The sequence below is a fragment of the Octopus bimaculoides genome, chromosome 8, assembly GCF_046866305.1.
Source record: "Octopus bimaculoides isolate indiv1 chromosome 8, ASM4686630v1, whole genome shotgun sequence".
Taxonomy (NCBI): Eukaryota; Metazoa; Mollusca; class Cephalopoda; order Octopoda; family Octopodidae; genus Octopus; species Octopus bimaculoides.
In genome coordinates this window covers 84,672,092-84,694,894 of record NC_142935.1, presented here as the reverse complement: position 1 = coordinate 84,694,894, position 22,803 = coordinate 84,672,092, and the positions used below count along the sequence as shown (strand labels likewise).

The following is a 22,803-nucleotide window of genomic DNA, read 5'->3' as shown; positions in this document are numbered from 1 at the left end:
AGCCAAGGGAAATAACCCATTCATTTTCCTAAATTATTTGGTAAAAATGATATTGAGTATGCTTATTTCTTAGTATTTGAACTGTTAGTTATTTTCACAATTTGTCCAGTACAAATTAAACAAGTAAATAGTATTTTTCTAAACAATAGATCCACTTATTTCAGTTAGTGACTTATACATGAATATACTAACACTAGCGCCCCTGAGGGTAATATTCTTTGGGAACGCACAGAAGCCCTTTTCAGAGTTATTTACTTTGAATTGTTATTTTCTCATATCTGATTAATCTGTTATTACATAATATGCTTCATGATTTTAGTATACATACCTTATTAGTATTTCCTCCTATATTCAATATACTCTGGAAATGCATTAAAGCCTTTTCAAGGCTACTTTATTTGAATTCTTACTATCGGGTAACTAATTTCATGTTATTATATAATTGACTTCACAATTTGGGTATTCATAGCGTACTGGGAATTCCTAAAGACAAGATCCTGTATAAGACAGTTCAGTATTCTGTAAATGCAAAAAAACCCATTTTAAGGTCTACATATTTTGTATTGTTGTTATTGGATTAGTGAAACAATTATAAGAATGGAACCAAGGGATAAGCCTCGCTTTCCCAGGAATTACTAGGTACGTCAGCTAGTATATATATATATATATATATATATATATATATATATATATATACATATATATATATATATATACTCACATACACACACATACATATATATGCACACACATATATATATATATATGCATTCACACACACACATGTTTGTGTGACCAACATGCATGCTCAAACATATACATATAACAGTGTCCGAGCATAATCAACACAATAAAGCAAATATTTGTCTCTTTAGTTAATCAGTCTATTGTGTTTTTGAAAAGGCTATACTCTAGTTACTTACTGTTGCATTCTGCAAAATGTCCTATGCAAATGTACCTATATAGATGTAGTGATCTCATCTGGTCCTTCCTCAGTATAGGCTCCATAGTTGCAGTTCATGAGGCTTCCAATTAAATCGAGGTGGTTAATCCAAGTTGTTGGGGTTATGGTTTGTATCAGTTAGGTGTAGTGGCATTGTACTATGTGAAAAGGTGTTTAGTCATATGCAGGCATCTGGGCAGTTGTTCAGCAAATCTATTTATAATTCGCTCTTTTGTCAACAATATTGCCAGCAATTCTTTGGAACATAGTTGGCGTTCCTGGGATAGTGTGTTGTAGAGACTTGCATGTCTAATTATTGACCAGGTCAGGTCGTATTTTACCTTCTCTTCCTTGAGTTACCAGATGAAATTGGCCAGTGATGTTGCATGCTATTTAAGGATTTTTTGAAAGCTGGTGATGTGGTTTCTATATCAATTTTTGAAAATATCAGCTGATGCACTGATATATACATAGGGACCTCCTCTAGTATTTACGGTGCACCTGTACACGACATTTCAGGTTTTGCGTTGGTTACCCAGAGGACATTTTGAATGGTCCATGCATGAGCATAGATTATCAGTTTTTTTGCTTGTGTTTGTATAGCCAGTACCTGTCCAGTGGGTTTTATTTACATTTGTGCTTGTGGCTACCCTATTATTGTTTTTATTATTTCTGAGTGTATTTGTGTTGTTGTTTGAGCTGTTGTGGCTATCACATGCTGCTTGGTTAGTAAGGTTCATCATCATCATCATCATCGTTTAACGTCCGCTTTCCATGCTAGCATGGGTTGGACGATTTGACTGAGGACTGGTGAAACCGGATGGCAACCCCAGGCTCCAGTCTGATTTGGCAGAGTTTCTACAGCTGGATGCCCTTCCTAACGCCAACCACTCAGAGAGTGTAGTGGGTGCTTTTACGTGTCACCCGCACGAAAACGGCCACGCTCGAAATGGTGTCTTTTATGTGCCACCCGCACAAGCCAATCTCGCTCGAAAATCCTACAGGAGCCAATCAGGCAGTACTGGCAACGGCCACGCTCAAAATGGTGCATCTCATGTGCCACCCGCACAAGAACCAGTCCAGGGGCACTGGCAACGATCTTACTTGGCTTGCCGGGTCTTCTCACGCACAGCACATTTCCAAAGGTCTCGGTCAGTAGTCATCGCCTCGGTGAGGCCCAGTGTACGAAGGTCTTGCCTCACCACCTCAGCCCAGGTCTTCCTGGGCCTACCTCTTCCACGGGTTCCCTCAACTGTTAGGGTGTGGCACTTTTTCACGCAGCTATCCTCCTCCATTCTCACCATATGTCCATACCAGCGCAATCGTCTCTCTTGCACGCCACAACTGATGCTTCTAATGTTCAGCTTTTCTCTCAAGATACTTACACTCTGACGGGTATTCACATTGACATTACACATCCAACGGAGCATACTGGCTTCATTCCTTGCGAGCTTACGTATGTCCTCAGCAGTTACAGCCCATGTTTCACTGCTATGTAGCATGGTTGTTCGTACGCATGCGTCATACAGTCTGCCTTTTACTCTGAGTGAGAGTCCCTTTGTCGCCAGCAGGGGTAAGAGCTCTCTAAACTTTGCCCAGGCTATTCTTATTCTAGCAGCTACACTTTCAGCGCACCCACCCCCACTACTAACTTGGTCGCCCAGATAGCGGAAGCTATCGACTACCTCTAGTTTTTCACCCTGGAATGAGATAGAAGTTGTTTCCTGTTTGTTTGCAGTCTTTATTGCACCTGAACATCTGCCACAAACAAAAACTAACTTGCTAGTTAACCTGCCTTTGATGTTGCTGCACCTCTTATGTGTCCATAGCTTGCACCGGGTACATCTTATAGAGTTACTACCTACTCCCTTTCTACATACTGAGCAGGGCCATCTACCTGAAGGGGTTTGTGTTTTATCTACCTTCCTACTTATTAGGATTTTGGTTTTAGCTAGGTTGACTCTAAGGCCCTTCAGTTCTAGACCTTGCTTCCACACCTGAAACTTCTCCTCTAGTTCTGATAGTGACTCCGCAATTAGGGCAAGGTCATCAGCATAGAGGAGCTTCCATGGGCAACCTGTCTTGAACTCCTCTGTGATTGCCTGGAGGACTATGGTAAATAAGAGGGGGCTGAGGACGGAACCTTGGTGGACCCCTACCTCTACCCGGAATTCATTGCTGTACTCATTTCCAACCCTCACCTTACTGGCAGCATCTCTGTACATGGCTCGCACAGCTCTCACTAACCATTCTGCTATCCCAAGTTTCCTCATTGACCACTAGATAAGGGATCGGGGGACCCTGTCAAAGGCTTTCTCCATGTCAACGAAAGCCAGGTACAGAGGTTTATCCTTAGCTAGGTATTTCTCCTGCAACTGTCTCACTAGAAATAAGGCATCAGTAGTGCTTTTACCTGGCACGAACCCAAACTGCATCTCATCTAAATTGATTCGCTCCCTAATTAGTTGGGCTATGACCCTCTCTGTAACTTTCATAACCTGATCTAACAGCTTGATGCCTCTGTAATTATTTGTATCTAAAGCGTCACCTTTACCTTTGTAGCAGTTGACTATGATGCTGCTACACCAGTCATTGGGTATGACTCCTTCGTGTATCACCTGGTTCGTAATACGGGTGACTAGGCTATAGCCAACACTGCCAGTTATTTTGAGCATCTCTGCAGTGATTCCTGATGGGCCGGGGGCTTTCCCGGTCTTCATACTCTTAATTGCTTTATCTACCCTGGTACTATCAACTCGGATAGCTGGTCCCTCTATTGGGTCGACATACGGCAGGCTCTCTTTCTCCCATTTATTCTCTTTATTAAGCAATCTATCGTAGTGGCATCTCCAGACCTCTTTCTTTGCAGCCTCATTTAGTGCAAGCGTACCATCATCCATGCGAACACATTTCTCTCCTACAACATCACTATTCTCTCTCCTACATTGTCTTGCAACACGAAATACCTCGAGTCTTTGGTCCTCACGGCGCAGAACATTGGCAAATCTTTCCTTATCTGCTTCCCCTCTGGCTAAATAAACCTGTCGCCTAGCCTCCCTTCTGGCACATTAGTACAATTCCCTGCTACCACCGTTCTTCCAGTCCTTCCAAGCCTGTTTCTTTTGTCTAATAGCCCTGTCTACCTCCTTGTTCCACCACCACGTTACTCTGGGTCGGGAGGGGACCTTACACCACCCACAAATCTGGTCGGTGGCTTTCAACAGGTTGTCCCGCAGAAATCTCCAATTGTCTTCCACGTTGTATGATGCTATATCCCCTTCTATTTCGTTAAATGCTTCAAGTAACTTGTCTCTAAGTCTCTGTCCGTTTGCAGGGTCTTTAAGCTTCCACACCCTTCTCTTCCAAGCCTGTCTAATTCTGGGCACCCATTTTGCCTTGATCCCAAAGTCGCTAACTACTAATCTATGTTGTGGGGTACATTCTTCGCCAGGGTAGGTTTTGGCATTTATAAGCCGCCCTCTTTCCCTATTTCTGGCGAGGATGTAGTCGATTTGGCTAGAGTGTCTGCCGGAGCGGTAGGTGACTAGGTGACTGGCAGGTTTCCTGAAGTTGGTATTGCAGACCATAAGATCGGTTGCATCACAGAACTCCAGCAGTCTGGTTCCCTCCTCGTTGCGGGAACCGAAGCCATAGCCTCCATGTATGCCATGGAAGCCTCCAGCACGACGTCCGACATGACCGTTGAAGTCTCCAGCCACAAAGAGAAGGTCCCTGTCACTCGTCGACGAGGTAGTTTGCAAGAGGGTGTCATAGAATTGGTCTTTCAGACCATCTGGTAGCCCCGGTTGAGGTGCATAGGCTGAGATGACAGTAGCTAAACTATGATGAAGCACTAGTCTGATCTTAAGTACTCTGTCACTTACTCTAACGACCTCGATTACTTTATCCACCCATTTCTCCGCTAGAAGTATTCCTACGCCCCCGACCTCGTCAGTGTTCCCTGCCCAGAAAATCTTGTACCTGTGTTCTTTGCCTGTGAGGAACCTCGCAGAACCTCCTCTCCATCTTACTTCCTGGATGCAGCACATATCTACGCGTCTCCGTTCAAGCATCTCAACAATTTCACCAGATCTACCTTTCAGCGTGCCGACGTTGAGAGTGCCAATCCTAACAGTATGGGTGTTGGGGGTGTGGGCCTGTAGCCTGGGAAGGGGAAAAGCAGTGTCGTGTACCTGAAAAGAAAACTTGCAATTGGAAGAATTCATAAGCAAAACAGAACCTACAACCTGCAAACATTTCTCAAACTTAATGCGCTACCCAAAGGTAGGGGAGAGGATGGCCAAGGCCACTAGATGGGTTCCGGGAGACAGCCGAGGTTGACAGGATGACAGAGGAATGAACTTCCGGTGGGGGGTGGGAGGGCGGGTTACCGTCAGCGAGTAGATAGGGCTCTTAATTGTAGATTTTAAATATTTGAGAGACAACAATGCATAAATCGTAATTTTTAAAAGAGCAATGAATTCTAGGTGAATAGAATATAACGTAGCATGAATTTAGGAAGCTTAGAAAATGAATAAGTATGAATTTAAGACAACAACTGAATTCAATTGAATTTCATGGAGAGAAACAAGATAAATATTAGAGGGCAAACTAAAGCGCGAAGGTATGAGATGTTTGAGGCCGTAAATAAATAAAAATCTCTATCTTATCTGCATCTTGGAGATTTTGTCGTAGTATGTCAGCGAGATAAGGTTGTTGTAGTTGTTTTTCTCTGTTGGTTAGTACTATTACATACACATACACACACATATGTATATATGTTTGTGTGTGTGCGCACATGTGTATGTGCATGTGTGTGTGTGTGTGTGTGTGTGAGTGTGTTGTGTGTGTGTGTGTGTGAGTGTGTTGTGTGTGTGTGTGTGTGTGTGTGTGTGTGTGTGTGTGTGTGTGTGTGTGCATGTGTGTATGAAATGAAGATGTGTTGTGCAGTGACTTCACTGTTGGGCTTATGATCTTTAGGTTTGTGAGTTCAGTTCATTATGTCCTGGAGAAAAGCATTGCTTCATTCCTGTCAGCTGAAAATGAGCAACAGCAGCAGCTGGTACTCATTTTCATATGAGTGGGATGTGAATGCATGGAGATAAAGAGACAGACAGATAGACAGACTGACAGACAGGCATACAGACGTTAACCGATGTCAACTTACAAACCATTTAAAACTTCCCAATGTCAATGTAGTTGATGATCAACAGAAAAACATGCCCAAAGGTTGTTATATTCCTTGTCAATTTTCATGTCTAACTTCTTTCATTGCTAACATAACACATTTATGAATGCCAGTCTGTATATGAAGACCTTTACTTCAGTCACGAACAGTTTGCAGGAGAAAGTTTACTTAATTTTTTTATTATGTTTAGCAAAGATCTTAACCCTATACCATCTTTTGTTAGTAATTCTTGGAGAATCAAATATGGGAGGAAAATAACTAATTTGATAGCATGGTTGAACTTTAACAATTCTTTATGATTGAACAACATTATTGCATGCAAGCAATTACAACACCTGGCAGTTGTTACAGAAATAGTGACATTTGAATCATTTGCATATATATGTATACACACATTTACATACTTATATATGTGTATACATATATATGTATATTCATATATATATAAAAGTATATTTATGTGTGTGTGTGTGTGTGTGTGCATGTGTGTGTGTGTGTGTGTGTGGATAAAGTGGATGTGTCATTGGGGATTGTATGTGCATGTGAGTGTAAAAAATATGTATTCTTAAATCAAGCATATTCTTTCCTTGAATATGCTGTAAAAGAGAACAAATTTTATCCCTTGTATATTAATAATTTTACCCATAGGGTCTTAAAATTCATCTGTAAACAACATGAAATTGAACTCAGAGACATTCATCCTCCTTTTCCACTGAATTTCATTAGTAATTAGTGGCATTTATGCTCAAATTATCGCAATAATGAGAAGTAAAGAAAAGGTGTTTTGTTTTTTTATATTTTTTCCTTTACTCTTATAGATTCAACATTTTACCATTCCCTTTGGAGTACTATAGAATATAGTATTTGGTCCCATCACTTTACATTCTAAGTTCAAATCTACAGTCAGTAAAATATATAGTAATGTAATCAATTACACTGCTCCCACAAATTTGGAGGCTGAGTTAAGTCAAAAACACTTTCCATTTTCTTCTTCATCAGCCAGGTCTGGTCAAGATGTATAGAAAACAACAAATTATTCTGGATGTACATATTCAGTGTCCAGGTTTTGCTAATTTGTAGAGTATTATCAAATGCAGCATGAAGGGCAGATCCAGTTATTAGCAGAACCTATTATGAAGATGGCCTCCACCTTCCTTTCACTTGGTAGGCTGGTTGTTTTCTTGTCTGGAGGCTATGATAAAAAAGTTTGTGTAGTAGATGAAATCAAAGAGACAGAAAACAGCCACTCTTCTCTTTAACCAAGTCCTCTTTGGTCTTCTTCAAGTCTCATCTGGAGAAAGAAGTGCTTCCTCCAGTAAATTTGCTGAAAGAAGCTATTGAGTATAGCCCAAGTGAAGGGATCCTACACTAGGAATGTGTCTGTAAAACAGGAGATGACAACTGAGAGAGGCCACTTTTCCTTGGTGGTTAGACTAATCCAGTGTCTGTGGAGATGCCTTGTTAATCAACAACTGGGGGTTTTATTGGCATCTTATTTTCTTTTTGCCATCTTATTTTTGTTATTTCCCTTTTATACCATTTTTAAGTAAACCTCTGCTGTGTTGTGCTCTGTCCTTTGCATTAAACTCATTTTCATTGAGCCTTTGTGACATAATTACTCGTCTCATTATTATTAGCTGGCAGAATCATTAGCATGTTGGACAAAATATGTAGCTGCATTTCTTCTGGCTTTTCATTCAAATTCTTTGCCTTTTCTCTTTTAGGGATCAACAAAATAGGTACCAGTTGAGCACTGATGTTGATGTAATCAAATTCCTCCTCCCTTCAAAATTTTCTGGCCTTTTACCAAAGCTAGAAAGAGTTATTATAATCATTAATATTATTACAGTAGTGAGCATGCAGAAGTGATACTGCACCAGATAAAATGCTTAGCGGCATTTCTTCCAGGTTTTTATATTCTGAGTTCAAATACCTCCAAGGTCAACTTTGGCATTCCTCCTCTCAGGGTCAATAAAGTAAGCACCTGTTGAACAGTGGAGTCAATGTAATTGATAACTCTCACCTGCAAAATTTCAGGCCTTGTACCTATAGTAGAAATTATCATTATTGAGTGAGAGAGTAATAAATGCCATCAAAGTGACACTGGAGTACAAATATATGAAGCCCAATACACCCAGTATGTCTACCCGTCTGATAAGGGTACACCAGGCACATGCATCACAATTATATGTGCATGACATGGTGACCTCGTATCACGATAAACAGCGCATGACCTTGCAGGTGGGGCCCAGTTAGAATTTTCTTCAGGTCAAGTAGCCCATCCAAAAGGTCCCTGAATAAGGTTTCTTTAAGGATGTTGAGCAAAACACCCATGTTTCCAAAGGTGAATTATTCAAGCCTCAAAGAATTCCTCTCAACACATGGCTATGATGCTTCTCCACTACTTCTGCTCATGATCAGAGATGCACATATTGTCAGCCACCAAGGGACATGCTCAACTGGTTAAGGTCAAACAACTGACAAGCAAATCTGTGGTATTAAGTAGAATATTTGCTGTAACCCATCTTTTGTACATGATAACACTTCCAATCAATTAAGATCAGAAGCCATGAGAGCCACTGCCTGGTACTGCATCAGGACATTCATAAGAGCCACTGCTTGGTACTGCATCAGGGCATCCATGAGAGCAACTGCCTGGTACTGCTATTATTATTATTATTATTATTATTATTATTATTATTATTATTATTATTATTATTATTATTATTATTACTAGCTGGCCCCATGCTGTCAAAAACGACAGCTAATTGTAGTATTTTATGTATAAATATGATGGTAAATCAAATTAATACGCTTGTCAATGTTATCTAGTGGTTGTTTTTGGAGATGTGACATTAATCATCATTTGTTAATGAAAGAACGCTGGTTCACACATACATTCACTCTACCCTACATAATATATGTATACCACTTACTGTTATTACCTGAATATTATGCATATTCTAAGTTCTAAGATTTTAGTTAAATATTTGTCATAATATAATTTTTTTATCATTCCCAAAATTCCCATTATAATAGGGATTGTTCTATTTTCTGTCCCTACACTCACATTATCTTTATCTTCAGACCTTTATACTTGGATAATTTCTCCATTTCTTTTAGAGATATATCATCATCTACTGGTGCTGATATATCGATGAGCACAGCAGTGGGTATTTCCTTTCCTAGTGATCCATGACTACAATATCTGGTTAGTTATCCTAGATGTTCATCATTGTGGGTCAGCATATCCTCAGGGATATGCTAATTCAGTCTATGGCATATGTTTATGACATCAGTATTTCATGTTGCTGATGTGATTTCTAACACAAGTATTGATCACCTTCCTAAGTTCAGAATCAATCATTAGGGTCAATTTGATTGATTATGCTCTCACACAAACTTTTACTGATTTTCTGCCTATGTTAGATGCCATCAGCATCACCATCACTACTACCACCACACAATCATCATCACTATCAGCAGCAGCAGCAGCAGCAGAACCACTATCACCACCAGAACTACTATCACCATTATCATCATCTCCATCAGCCCTGCTTCTTTCTCCTCTTCACCATCATCATCATTGTTGGTGTTGTGACCATTATTAAATGAATATAATATAAACAACTATTAATATAATTGTTGTTGTTGTGGTAATTATTGTTATTATTATTATTATCATCATTCTTTTTTTTTTTTTTTACCAGGTTTGGAAGAGATCCTGCTGATTACAGCATGTGTTGTGGCTCCTCTAATTTTCGTCTTACTGCTAACTCTCATCATTGTCTATTGCTACCGTAGACAACATTTTCAAAAGTCATCTTCACAAAACCAACAGCTCACTTCTCATCTCCCACCCCTTGACCAGAGCCCACTCTCTCGCCGACACTGTGTCATGCAGACATCTTTCATTGACGGCAGCCAAGGAGAAGATGACGACGGAATAGGCTCTTCCACCGAAGAATACTGCAACAACCCAAACAGCAAAAACAAAGCGGCCTACCAGCTTATGAAACAAGCCACAATCAATGACGGCCGGGTTGTCGTGGCTGATATATGAAGTCAGATAACAACACCAAATAACAACAACAACAATAACAATAACAATAATAATAATAATAATAATAATAATAATAATAATAATAATGATAATAATTGTAACAATAATCATAATATTAATAATATTAATAATAATTGTAATAATGATTGTATAAAAAAAATAATAGCATCAACGTCGATATCATTATCATCATCATCATCATTATTATTATCATTGATATCATTATCACTTTACAACAATGAACCACAAAAACAACAAATATAGTTTGTTAAAACAACGATAATGACAACGACAACAACGTACACATGTATGTAGCTATGTGTGTGTATGTGTGTGTGTGTGTGTGCTCACACGTATATATATTTACATGTTATATATGTATGCATGTATGGATGTATGTGTGTATATCTATATATATATATATATACACACACACATATATACATACACATTTATATAAAATTGTATAAATGTGTATGTAAACATACATATATTAATATATATATATATATATGTCTATTATGATATGCATATGGGTGTGCATATGTGTCTCTATGCATGATGTTGCACACACATACAGACATATATACATATATATACACACATACTAATATACATAATATACATATGCACATGTATACATGTATAATATATATATATATATATATATATATATATATATATGTACTCACACACACATATATGCACAAATATACATATGCACATATATAATATAAAATATATTCCTACACTCATACATATGCATACGCCAAGCAAATCAGATCGGCTTCTAAACATACAACAAAACAGTTACCAAACACAGAAATAATTCCAATATCATAAGAAATAAACAATAAATTCTACAATTTTGCTAAATATATTTAATCATAATCCATTTATATTAATTAACGTTAATAAATGATTACATGACATTCATGAAATAACTCATGTTGTACACTTAGGGAATGATATGGTGGTGAAGTATGCAATGAAGTTAGAAATGTGATTAAATAAAAGAAGTCTTCAGGTCAAAGGAAATGGTTTCTGTTTTTCTGAAACGTAGTTTTGTTTTAGTATTTAGGTTTATAAAAGGAATTTTGTTGATCTAAATATCTATCACATAGAATGTCATTAAACTGGGGTGGGAAATGAAGCTAATGAGATTGTTTTACATACGTGTCTATGTGAGTGTGGGTATTTATACATAGGCCAGCATGCATATATATATATATATATATATATATATATATATATATATATATATATATATATATATATATATATATATATATATATATATATATATATATATATATATATACATATATATATATATATATATGTATATACATATATATATAAAAACAAATAGTAAATGAGTATATGCATATATACGTACAGGTATGTGCATACCGACATCCACCTGTATGTATAGGTGCATATCTGGGTACAGGACAATGCAAACAAAACAGAGACGAGAAAACACACAAGCCACATAGAGAACATTCTACTTCATCAGCTACCTCCGTTTTAACACCGGCGTTTCGAAGAGCTAATGTGTGTGTGTGTGTGTGTGTGTGTCTACGTGTACATAAACACAAACATATATATGTGCATGCGTATTCATACATATTTAGTTATATGCAGATAACCATAATGGCTAACTACTTGTGTGGTAGCAAAATCTCATTATCACAGGAATAGATGAATACATTTAATATATCATAGAAACACAGCTGGTTTATATACAGTCTTCAGTTTCCTGACCAGCCACAGATGTGAAGTTGTCTAATTACTGATCAGTAGTCAGTACCTGTGGCAACAGTTGTCAGCTGTAGTGGATTAAACTAGTAGTGGATTAAACTAGTAGTGGATTAAATACAACAGCTGATGTGTGGAGAACAGGCATTGATTACCAATCTTTCTTTGGATAACTTTGTCCCCATAGTTTGCCAAGAACCTCAGTGCATTTTATGTGAATCTTTCTCATTTGTGTAATACATTACATATCTTCATAAATATATATTAAATATATATATGTATGATACATATATACATGTGTGTGTGTGTGTGTGTGTGTGTGTGTATACATACATACATATGTGTGTGTGTGTATATATATATATATATATATGCATATGTGTGTGTGTGTGTATATATATATATATATATATATATATATATATATATATATATATATATATATATATATATATATATATATATATATATATATATATACATATGTATGTATATATGTATGTGTATTGTGTATATATATTATAAGTGACATGAGAAATAAGAATACCTTCTAGCAATGCAGAAAGTTTTTAAAAACCTTTCTATTTTCTACTTCTGTACTACAATGCACTTCTATTATGTAGTGAACTACAATACTCTTCTATTATGTAATGTGCATGTGTATGTGTGTACATTCATAAGTTCATTAATATAAATATGTAAAAACCAGACATGTTGTATATCTGAGTCTGAAAGTTTGCTTGAAAACACAAACTTGTAATATAAACTTGCAAGTTTATTGTGTTATCACAGCATAAAATTAGTAGTAGCTTGAATTTAAATACTGTGTATATTAAATGGTATTCAGCATATATATATATATATATATATATATAATCTCTCTTTCTCTGTCTATATATGCATACACACATACACACACACATCTCTCTCTCTTTGTCTACATACATACATACATACATATATACATACGTGTGTGTGTGTGGGTACATATATTTATATATAGTGGTGGTGCATGGCATAGTGGTTAAGGTGTGGCACCCATGATCATAAGATTGTGGTTTCAATTCCTTGTCTGGATGATACATTGTGTTCTTGAGCAAAACACTTCATTTCCCATCGCTCCAGTTCACTCAGCTGGCAAAAATGAATGACCATGTGCTGGAACTGTGTCCTATCAAGTAGAGGAAATATATACACCTCAGAATCTGGGAATTGGACCTTATGAGCCTATGGCTCATATAGGATCTTTGACCCTTTACTTTCTTTTTGATATATATATATACATACACACACAGGGTAGGTGAAAAGTAAGTAGGCATTTAAAATTAGTAATAAAATCCATATTCCTTTTACAAATTTATTGAAACAAATGACATGTTCTTTATTACATGGGAAAATGAAAGTAAATCTTCATATTTCAACATAAGCACCAGTGGCATCAACCAGTTTCCTTCCTCAAATGGCCAGGGATTGAATGAACAACTGTCTGAAGGACGTTGTCTAGGATATCACTGAGAACCTCTTGAATCCGTGTCTCCAAGTCCTCCAGTGTGTAAGATTTTGTCTTGTACACCTCCTCTTTTGTGTAACCCCACAGGTAAAAATCATATGGAGACTTCTTGAAGTTCTGGACTTCTGTGGTCACAGTCTTCAGATTGTAACTCCTGCACGTAATATGGTTTCCACGGACGAAAATTCAATTCTTTATGCAACACTGTACATATTGTGTGTCTTGTTAGTTCATTTTCATGAACTGCTTGATGTGTTGATTTTTGTGGGCTCAATTAAACATTTCCTGTACTGTTGTCACATTCTCTGCTGATTGAGATGTGGTTGGATGGCCACTTCTTGCATCGTTCACAAAGCCCATGGTCATCAGCTTTGCCTGACAACATTTTATTGTCTCCAGACATAGTGTTGCATGCTTACCTTTCCATGCATGTCCCCATCTCTGAACCAAAACAATGGAATTTCAAACTTTATAGCATGCTGCTATCTTAGCTCTCCCCTGAACAGTGAAGCGACTGGCCATCTGGAAAATAAGAAATAAGACAATAAGAAAATAAGAAATCCCCATTAATGTTATCTGTTTAAAAAATGCTTTTGTCATAACTTCAGTGATACTAAAATTTCTATAAGCAATTTCTAATGCCTGGTTACTTTCCACCCACCCTGTATACACACACACACATATATATATATATATATATACACATACATACATACATACATACATACATACATATGTGTGTGTATGAAAAAGAAAGCCAGAGAATGGGAAGAGAAAGAGAGTTAGCTACATTCATGCATACAAGTATATATAAATTCATTTTTAGTAGGTACACTTATATACATATAAGCTTGAATTTGATATGCATATGTTGAATACAGAGATATTACAAACACACACACACACACACACACACACACACACACACATATGTGTAAAACCTATTTAATACTATAGTGATGTGTAGAGACAGTGATATATTTTCTAAATAACATAGTAATATATTCATTGAAAACCAGTTTTATTATGATAATACCAAAGTTTATCAAACCTCGTCTCTACAGAACAAATAGAACTTGAAAGACTTCAAATGTTTTTAACCATTTTTTATAACCTCTCTCAGGAAATAATTTCTTTTAGTTGTTATGGGGATGTAGATCTGACAACTTTAAACTAACTTTGAACATTTGAATAAATACAGCGTGTTGCTAAGCTGACTCTAGAGAAGTTTGTTAGTAACCAGGAAATTTGTATGGCTCTGTATGAAAATCCATAGCATAAACAATACAGGGATACTTGTAAATTATGTCTTTTGATTTTAGCATATTAATCTCATGTTAACTTGGAAATTGTTGGCAAATTCTATAAAAATTCATGCTGTCAATGATATAAGGTGAAAAAGTGAGTTGATATGACTAAATTCATTATATTACTGCATTTGATGATTTTTCTTGAATTGAATTTCAAATATTAGCTGACTCTAATTTACCAGTTGTCAAATGTTCTTGTAATATACCTGGACTGATGGTAAATCAATATTAGCCAGGTCTAATTTACCTGTCATCAAATATTCCAGTAATATACCTGGATTGATAGTAGTCCATATTAGCCAGGTCTAATTTAACTGTTGTCAAATGTTTTAATTACATGTGTGGATTAATGATAATCAATATTAGCTGGGCCTAATTCACCTGTCACCAAATCTTCTAGAAATAAACCTGGATTTGTGGAAATTCATGTTTCTCATCTATAAAGTTTGACCTTTAACCTTTGACTTAAATAATAAATCAATAATATTGAATGAAATAAATTTCTTTTATACTTTTGAAAAGTTTTAGATCTTGTTTTTGAATTAATTCCTGTAAAATAAGAAAATGACTTTCTGAAAGAATAATAATAGTTGACCTTATTTTTATGTCTCGAAAAATATCTTTATAATTGACATGTATGTGAATTAGTTAAAGATAATGGTAGCAGTAAACTAGGTTTTTGTTTTGGATAAATATAAGTTCGGGAATGGCAGGTAGCCTTTTTTCTGATTTTTTTTTAGCTTATTCCTTCTCTGAAAATTCTTCTTGATAAAGAATTGCAGCTCTCTTCATTATAAAATATATTTCACATTTTGTACGTACGTATACACACACACACACACACACACACACACACACACACACACACACACACGCACACACACACACACGTACGCGTGCGCACACACACGCACGTGCACACACACGCACGCACGCACACACGCGTGCACGCGTGCGGGGACACACACACACACACACAAAATCCCAAGTGCAGTGACCATTTTCAAGCAGTGAAATTAATGAGCTATTTATTACTCATCATAAATATGGCCAAATAACCAAATAATTCAACAAACATGTAGTTCAGAGAAACCCTGATGTTAATTAAGTCAAACATAAAGATATATATTAGTGTCAAGACCTAAAGATTATTTTACAAAAATTTTAGTTAAAACTTTATGTTTATATACTCATGACATTACCATGTGCCATACAAAAAGTCATAAAGGGCTGCATGCAGTCCAAGAGCTGCATGCTATCCATGCCTGTTCTAACATATACACATCCTTTATTAAACAATACTAACTAATGTTATGAAAATACAGCTGGTACTATAATACTTCTGCTTTCATTTTTTCCTATTATTATCTACATTCAACATTCTCCAGTGTTTTCATCGTTTTTCAGAATTGGAAGTTTATATTTTTGTAGGTAATTATATCATCACTTTTTATTTGAATCATCTCTATATACATATATACTGATGCTATTAAATAAAACATACACACACAGCTCTACATCCATCATTACAGATATCTCTCTCTCTCTCTCTCTCTATCTATCTATCTATCTATCTATCTATCTCCTATATTTATCTATCTATCTATCTATCTATCTATCTATCAATTTATCAATCTATCTATCTATTTATCTATCTATTTATCTCTATCTCTCTCTCATTCTCTCTCTGGTATTTCTGCATTCTTAAGTATGCAAAAAAAAAGAAAAGAAAATAAACTAATAAACTACTTGTTTCTGGACACTATAAAAGACAATTTCTTCATTAAATTTGGAGAATAATTATGAGATATTTCTTGTGATGGTCTGATTTGCTAATGAGAGGAATAATACAAGTCATGGTTCGTGTTTCAAAGTCATTGCTGGCTTTAAGCATACATCAACTGAGTCATCACAGACTCCAAACCAAAGTGACTTTGCTAAAGAAATTTGGAATGATTTCAGATGACCACACTATCATTAGAGTTCCCCATTCATTTCCTGTTATCTTACTCTCACCTCTCCTCCCTCCCCCCACTGGGATCACATGACCATATATCTAAATTATTATATACATATTTTTTTCTGTTGTTTCTCTTTTAAAACAAGCATTTTTTTTTTATTTTGTCAAGTGTTCATCATCAAGTGTTTTCTTGGAAAAAAAATAGTTCATTGTTTTTTTTGTTTATTTGTTGTTTATTTCATTTTTTTTTCTACAAAGTAATAAATTCATTCTAAAAGCATGTATTGACAAAGAAATGTTTTTAGAGAAGAAACTGTCGAATTATAAGAAAAATATTGAAGAATAAAGAGACTTTATTCATCGCCAAAATCTTTATGTATTACAGGCAAATTCTTCAACATTTTAATATGATAAAAAAAGGCAAACAAAAAAACAGCCATAGGATTCATATCCATTTTTTTTCTTCTTTTTATGATTGTTTTTCATAAAAAGTGCAAGATCAAAACTTTATGGTGAAAATTGTTCAATTTTGAAACTATCTGACAGTTTTGAAGCAACCTCTATTGGACATGAAATGTGATTAGAATCTGTGGTAGTCTTTTCTTCAACCCCTCTGTTGCTAACTATGGGACTCAGCCCCAACATTTTCACTTCAAATCAGCAACCTTAACCCCTTCTCCCACAATTCTACTGCTGTACCATGAAAAGGATCAGATAAAAATAAAGATTTTCTTCATTTTGTTTTGGGTCCAATTATTCTTTGATAGACATTTTTGTGAATGAAAGCTAAAATGTGATTGGTAAGTATATTTTAACATTGTCATGTGACTAGTTGAATTTAACAAACAATATTGTTGACACATTAAATTTAACAGAAAATATTTTAACTTTGTCATGTGACTAGTTGAATTTAACAAACAATATGGTGACACATTAAATTTAACAGAAAATATGGTGACTTGTTAAACTTAACACGTAATATAGTGACTCACTGAATTCAACAGACCATGAGGTGACTCCATGGTGATTAATTAAATTTAAAAGACAATATGGTGACTTGTTAAACTCAACAAGCACCATGGGGACTTGTTAAATTTAACAGACAATATGGTGACTTGTTTATAGAAAGGTTTAACTTTACACTTAAAAACATTTCATATTATCTTTAAAAACAATCAGTGTTAATTAATGAGTAACCAAAACTTACTGAAGTATTTAAGTAAATTAACCACAAGATTACATTTATTATAATAACCATATCATTGAAGATGATTACCCAGAAACGTCATCTGCATAAAAAGACAATAGTTAAGTTATTTATGTATTGACTTGAAGTTAAGAAAGGTATTAAGTCTCATGTAAGTTGTAAGCAAATACATTGGAATTAATTAATTAATTACGATAATTTATTCTAATATAATGATAATTAATTTAACCAAATCTACATTTTTATATATAATGTTATCAGTGTTATTGTATTCCAGTTTGGTGTAGCTTTATGTTCTTGGAAAGGCATCAACATCACCACTTCACATTTGATCTTAACTTAAATTCCAGGCTTTGTTCTTGTTATACGGAAGGTAAAGCTGGTGCAGGTAGTGCACAGTTAGATTAGGTACTCTGTTGTGTCAGATTCAATACTTCACTGTTCTCAGGAAAGATTCAGGCCACTATAACCTCTGCCTACAGAAAATTAGTCTCTTGCCTAACTGAAAGGACTTGTTATTGTTGCTGTTGCTGTCATTGTTGTTGTTGGCTGTTGTTGCTGTTGTTACAAATTGTTTAGTGAATCCAGTCTATCATTCAGTTTTCATTTCTGAGTGGCTCATTCATTCCATAAATACATTCACTTCAGAAACATATTACTTTACTTTCACTTTCACTTCATAGAAATGTTTACTTTATTTATTTATACACAACACATTCACATTATAAACATTCATACATCCATTGACTTCATAATCCATTCCCACACAATCACTTCTTAAATCCATTCACTATATACATCTACTTGTTTCACAAATTCTTCATAATTCAAAGACTTGATGCATTAACTTTTATCAAAAGCCTAAGCTTACTTTCTAACTACATGGTTTGGGGTTTAGTCCTATTATGTGGCACCTCGACAAGTATCTTCTAGTATAGCCTTGGGCTGACCAATATTTAGTGAGTGAATTTAGTTGATGGAAACTATGTGAAAGCCTATCATATGTATGTATGTATGTATGTATGTATGTATGTATGTATGTATACACATACATACATAGGCTCAAAACTTCAAAGACTTTTCCGTTCTTCCCGCTTGCTGTTTCTTCACTTGTCTTCATCTTTTGTTTTCGGTAAATTTGAATTATATATATATATATATATATATAATATAAGGATAAAATCTTTTTAAGAATTTATCAAGTAGTCAGTGTGAAAAAAACCTCATAAGGAAAAAAAACATCATTTTTTTCCATAAATATATATAATATAATCTATATAAGGGCATTATTATAAAATAAAGCCTCACGCTTAGAGGGACTTAATAAGTCAAAACTACCAAAATAAGCACATGTTTACCGATCGCGGGAATACAACCGTCAAAGCTAACCTCCTAAAAACTTTTAACTTAACGGCAAACTACTGGTTTCATAATTAATACAGCAAAACTATGCATCTTTTAGATGCAGCTTACTGCATAGTTTTGCTGTATTAATTATAAAACCAGTAGTTTGCCATTAAGTTAAAAATTTTTAGGAGGTTAGCTTTGAAGGTTGTATTCCCCGCGATCGGTAAAAATGTGCTTATTTTGGTAGTTTTGACTTATTAAGTCCCTCTAAGCGTGAGGCTTTATTTTATAATAATGCCCTTATATAGATTATGTTATATATATTTATGGAAAAAAATGATGGTTTTTTTTCCTTATGAGGTTTTTTTCACGCTGACTACTTGATAAATTCTTAAAAAGATTTTATCCTTATACTATATTATATATATATATATATATATATATATATATATATATATATATATATACATACACACACATATATATATATACACACACATAAGTCTGTGTGTGTGTGTAGTTATATATGCATGTGTGTGTGTCTTTGTATTTGTGTATGTGCCCCCACATCTCTTGACACCCAACATTGGGGGGGGGGGGTTTATGGCCCCTGAAATGTAGTGGTTTTGTAAAAAAAGACCAATAGGATAAGTACCAAACTTAAAAAGATAACTTCTAGGATCCATTTCTTTGACTAAACCTTTCAAGGCAGTGCCCCAGCAAGACTGCATTCCAATGATTGAGACAAGTAAAAGAGAAAAATAAAAATGTTCTATATTGTGCTGTGTTTTATACCTATGTTTCCTGCATGAGTATATTTATGTTCAGATAGTAATTGTCCGAATTAAGCTCACTTAGTGGATGTCTATGGACCATTAACATTGAGATTTTGCTTCTTCATTATTCAGTTATACTTATATGAGGTATAAATATTTAAGGTCTGGAGATAGCCAAGTAAATGTTGACTGATCTGGAGTAACTTTTCTCCCTCTCTTGAAAATGTAAGATGAATATTATTGTTCAGTTAACATTTCAGCTGCAGTTATACAATCAGGCCATGATGTCTTAAGTCTCTGAGAATTTAGCATTGTAACTGTAGCCCTTTTTAAATATCTTATTGAATGAGTGTTATTGTTGCATCAACAGGATTAAGGGGCTATGTAGAAGTTCATCTCTTATTGTAAATGTTCCCTTTACATCCTATCTTTATCCTGCATTTCCACTCACTAGAAACTTCTACATTCCTGTGGTGTAGCATAGGGTGTGCAAGGTACGTAGACTGTACAAGGTGACCACTTTATATGTGTGTGTGTTTAACATAGTGAAAGGTATGTAACATTTATGGAAGGACTCCTCTGAAGAAAACCAAAACCTCCAGATTTTTGTGATCTGCATTTCCAGATCCTTATATTTGGGAAGTTTCTCTATTTCTTTGTTGATAGATTCCTTCCTGATGAGTAAATCACATTCATCAGATTTATTAATCATGGTTTTGTGCTGCGCTGTCTTATTTCCATAGCTTCCCACTACCTCTTATTATAATCAGTTACTTCTTCTCTTCAACCCTCTGCTCTGTTACCAGCGAAACTATTATTATTGTGTTGGTCTGTCAATATATCATTCAAGGTTTGATTGTAGTTAGAAATATCACAATAAAGAAGATATTACTCAACCAGAAGATATTGCTCAACCACTTCATTGACACTTTATTCTGCATTCCCTCACTTCATTAAGCTACAAATTAGAAGCTTTTTGGGAGAGCTGAATTTTTTGATGTAGTCAGAGAACACCCATGACTGTTTTAGGGATTTTAAGATTGGTGGGAGAGGAGAAAATTATCTTCAAACTAGAGACCTGGTTCGAATTCTTGTTTCAGAGTGGACTCTGCAAAAAATTTTCAATAATAATGTGGGATCAGAGTGAAATAAAGCATAAATGACTAGATGGGGTATTAGACTGGAGGATAGATGGCCAGGTGGGAGTGTTAGACTAGAGGATAGATGACCAGATGAAGGTGGCCACATGCAGATGGCCACATGCAGATGTTGGGGTGAGGAGAGATGAGCAGGTGGTAGTATAGAACTGGAGGACAGATGGCCAGGTGGGGGTACTGGACTAGAAGATAGATAGCCAGATGGGGATATTGAACTGGAAGATAGATAAGCAGGTGGAGGTGTTAGACTGGAGGACAGATGGACAAGTGGGAATGTTGGACTGGGAAACAGATAGGCAGGTGGGGGTGTTGGAGTGGAGGACAGATGGCCAAGTGGGGGGTGTTAAAGTGAATGACTTCTGTTGTATATTAACATCATTTTAGGAAGAAATCTCTCATCCACTTAATATTATGCAAACCAGAATTGAGTGTCTGCCTTGTGGATGGGTTAACTTGGATAAAATTTATTTAGAGTTAGATCTTCTCATATCGATTCCACAGTTCAATGCAAGAAGAATGGTGTTAAGTGATTTTGATCAGAACTTTGTAAACTTGATTGAATGTAAATAAGCTCTTCTGTTTATTCTTTAGCATTGTATCATTCACAATTTTAATAGCATTGGATATATTGAGAGTTTCTTATAAAAGCCTGGAAAGGAAAAGCAAAAAAAAAACTCATAAAAATATAAATAGTTCCAGAGTACCATGAGAAAGTATGTAACACTTAAACTCACTAATTACCACCACACAGGCCTCCACTTCTTTACTCCAGTCCTAATGTTTACTTTAAAAAAAAAAAATATATATATATATATATATATATTATTCAATTTTTTTTCTCCGTGTTTTTCTCCTTGTCTCCGTATTCTTTCTGTTGAAGAGCGTAGCTCGAAACGTCAAAGACTTTCCGTATTCCCGAGCGTCATACTAATATATCCTTTTGTTATTTACACCACCTGTCCTCGTCTGTTGTTATTATTTGTATATTCTCCCATATATATATATATATATATATATATATATATATATAATTATATACCTAGTATATACTTAAGTTCCTATGTGATTTTATGCTGATTTTCCTGCTATTAAACATAGATATATTAACATGGTAGGTTAGAATAAACAGCTGTGCATTTTCATAGCAGATGAATTTGACTGGGTTGAGCACTAAATAGTGAAACCTTTATTATTCCTTGTTACTGTTGTAAGCTTTACTCTCTGTTATTTCATATTCAGTTTATTATTATTCAATATTTTGGCAAACTGACCAACAGCTTCTTTTATTTTATGCAATTCATTGAAACCTTGGCTTTCTGCTTCCTTTGTCTTCATATTTTCAATTTATGTGCGTGTATACATTATTGTATGTAAGTATGTTTGCATAACTGTATGTGTGTTTGTAATATTGCCTGTCATTATATATTTGTCATTGTATGCTAGTGTGTATATGTGTTATTGTATGTAAGTGTGTATAGATTATCACATGTAAGTATGTATACATTATTGCATGCCATAGTGTGTATATTATTGTATGCAAGGGTATATGTATTAGTGTATGTAAGTGTATATACATCATTG

At 35.2% G+C, this 22,803-nt stretch overlaps 1 protein-coding gene across 1 annotated transcript in view; it reads left to right on the top strand.

Moving 5' to 3' along the window:
* LOC106870397 (tolloid-like protein 1) overlaps nt 1-10,241 on the top strand; it is a 265,972-nt gene extending 255,731 nt beyond the window's left edge. Inside the window, exon 9 of the mRNA XM_014916446.3 lies at nt 9,842-10,241. Coding sequence (XP_014771932.1) covers nt 9,842-10,194 — 353 coding nt within the window. The 3' untranslated portion in view covers nt 10,195-10,241. The remainder of the gene's footprint in view (nt 1-9,841) is intronic.
* The last annotated feature ends 12,562 nt before the right edge of the window (nt 10,242-22,803 follow it).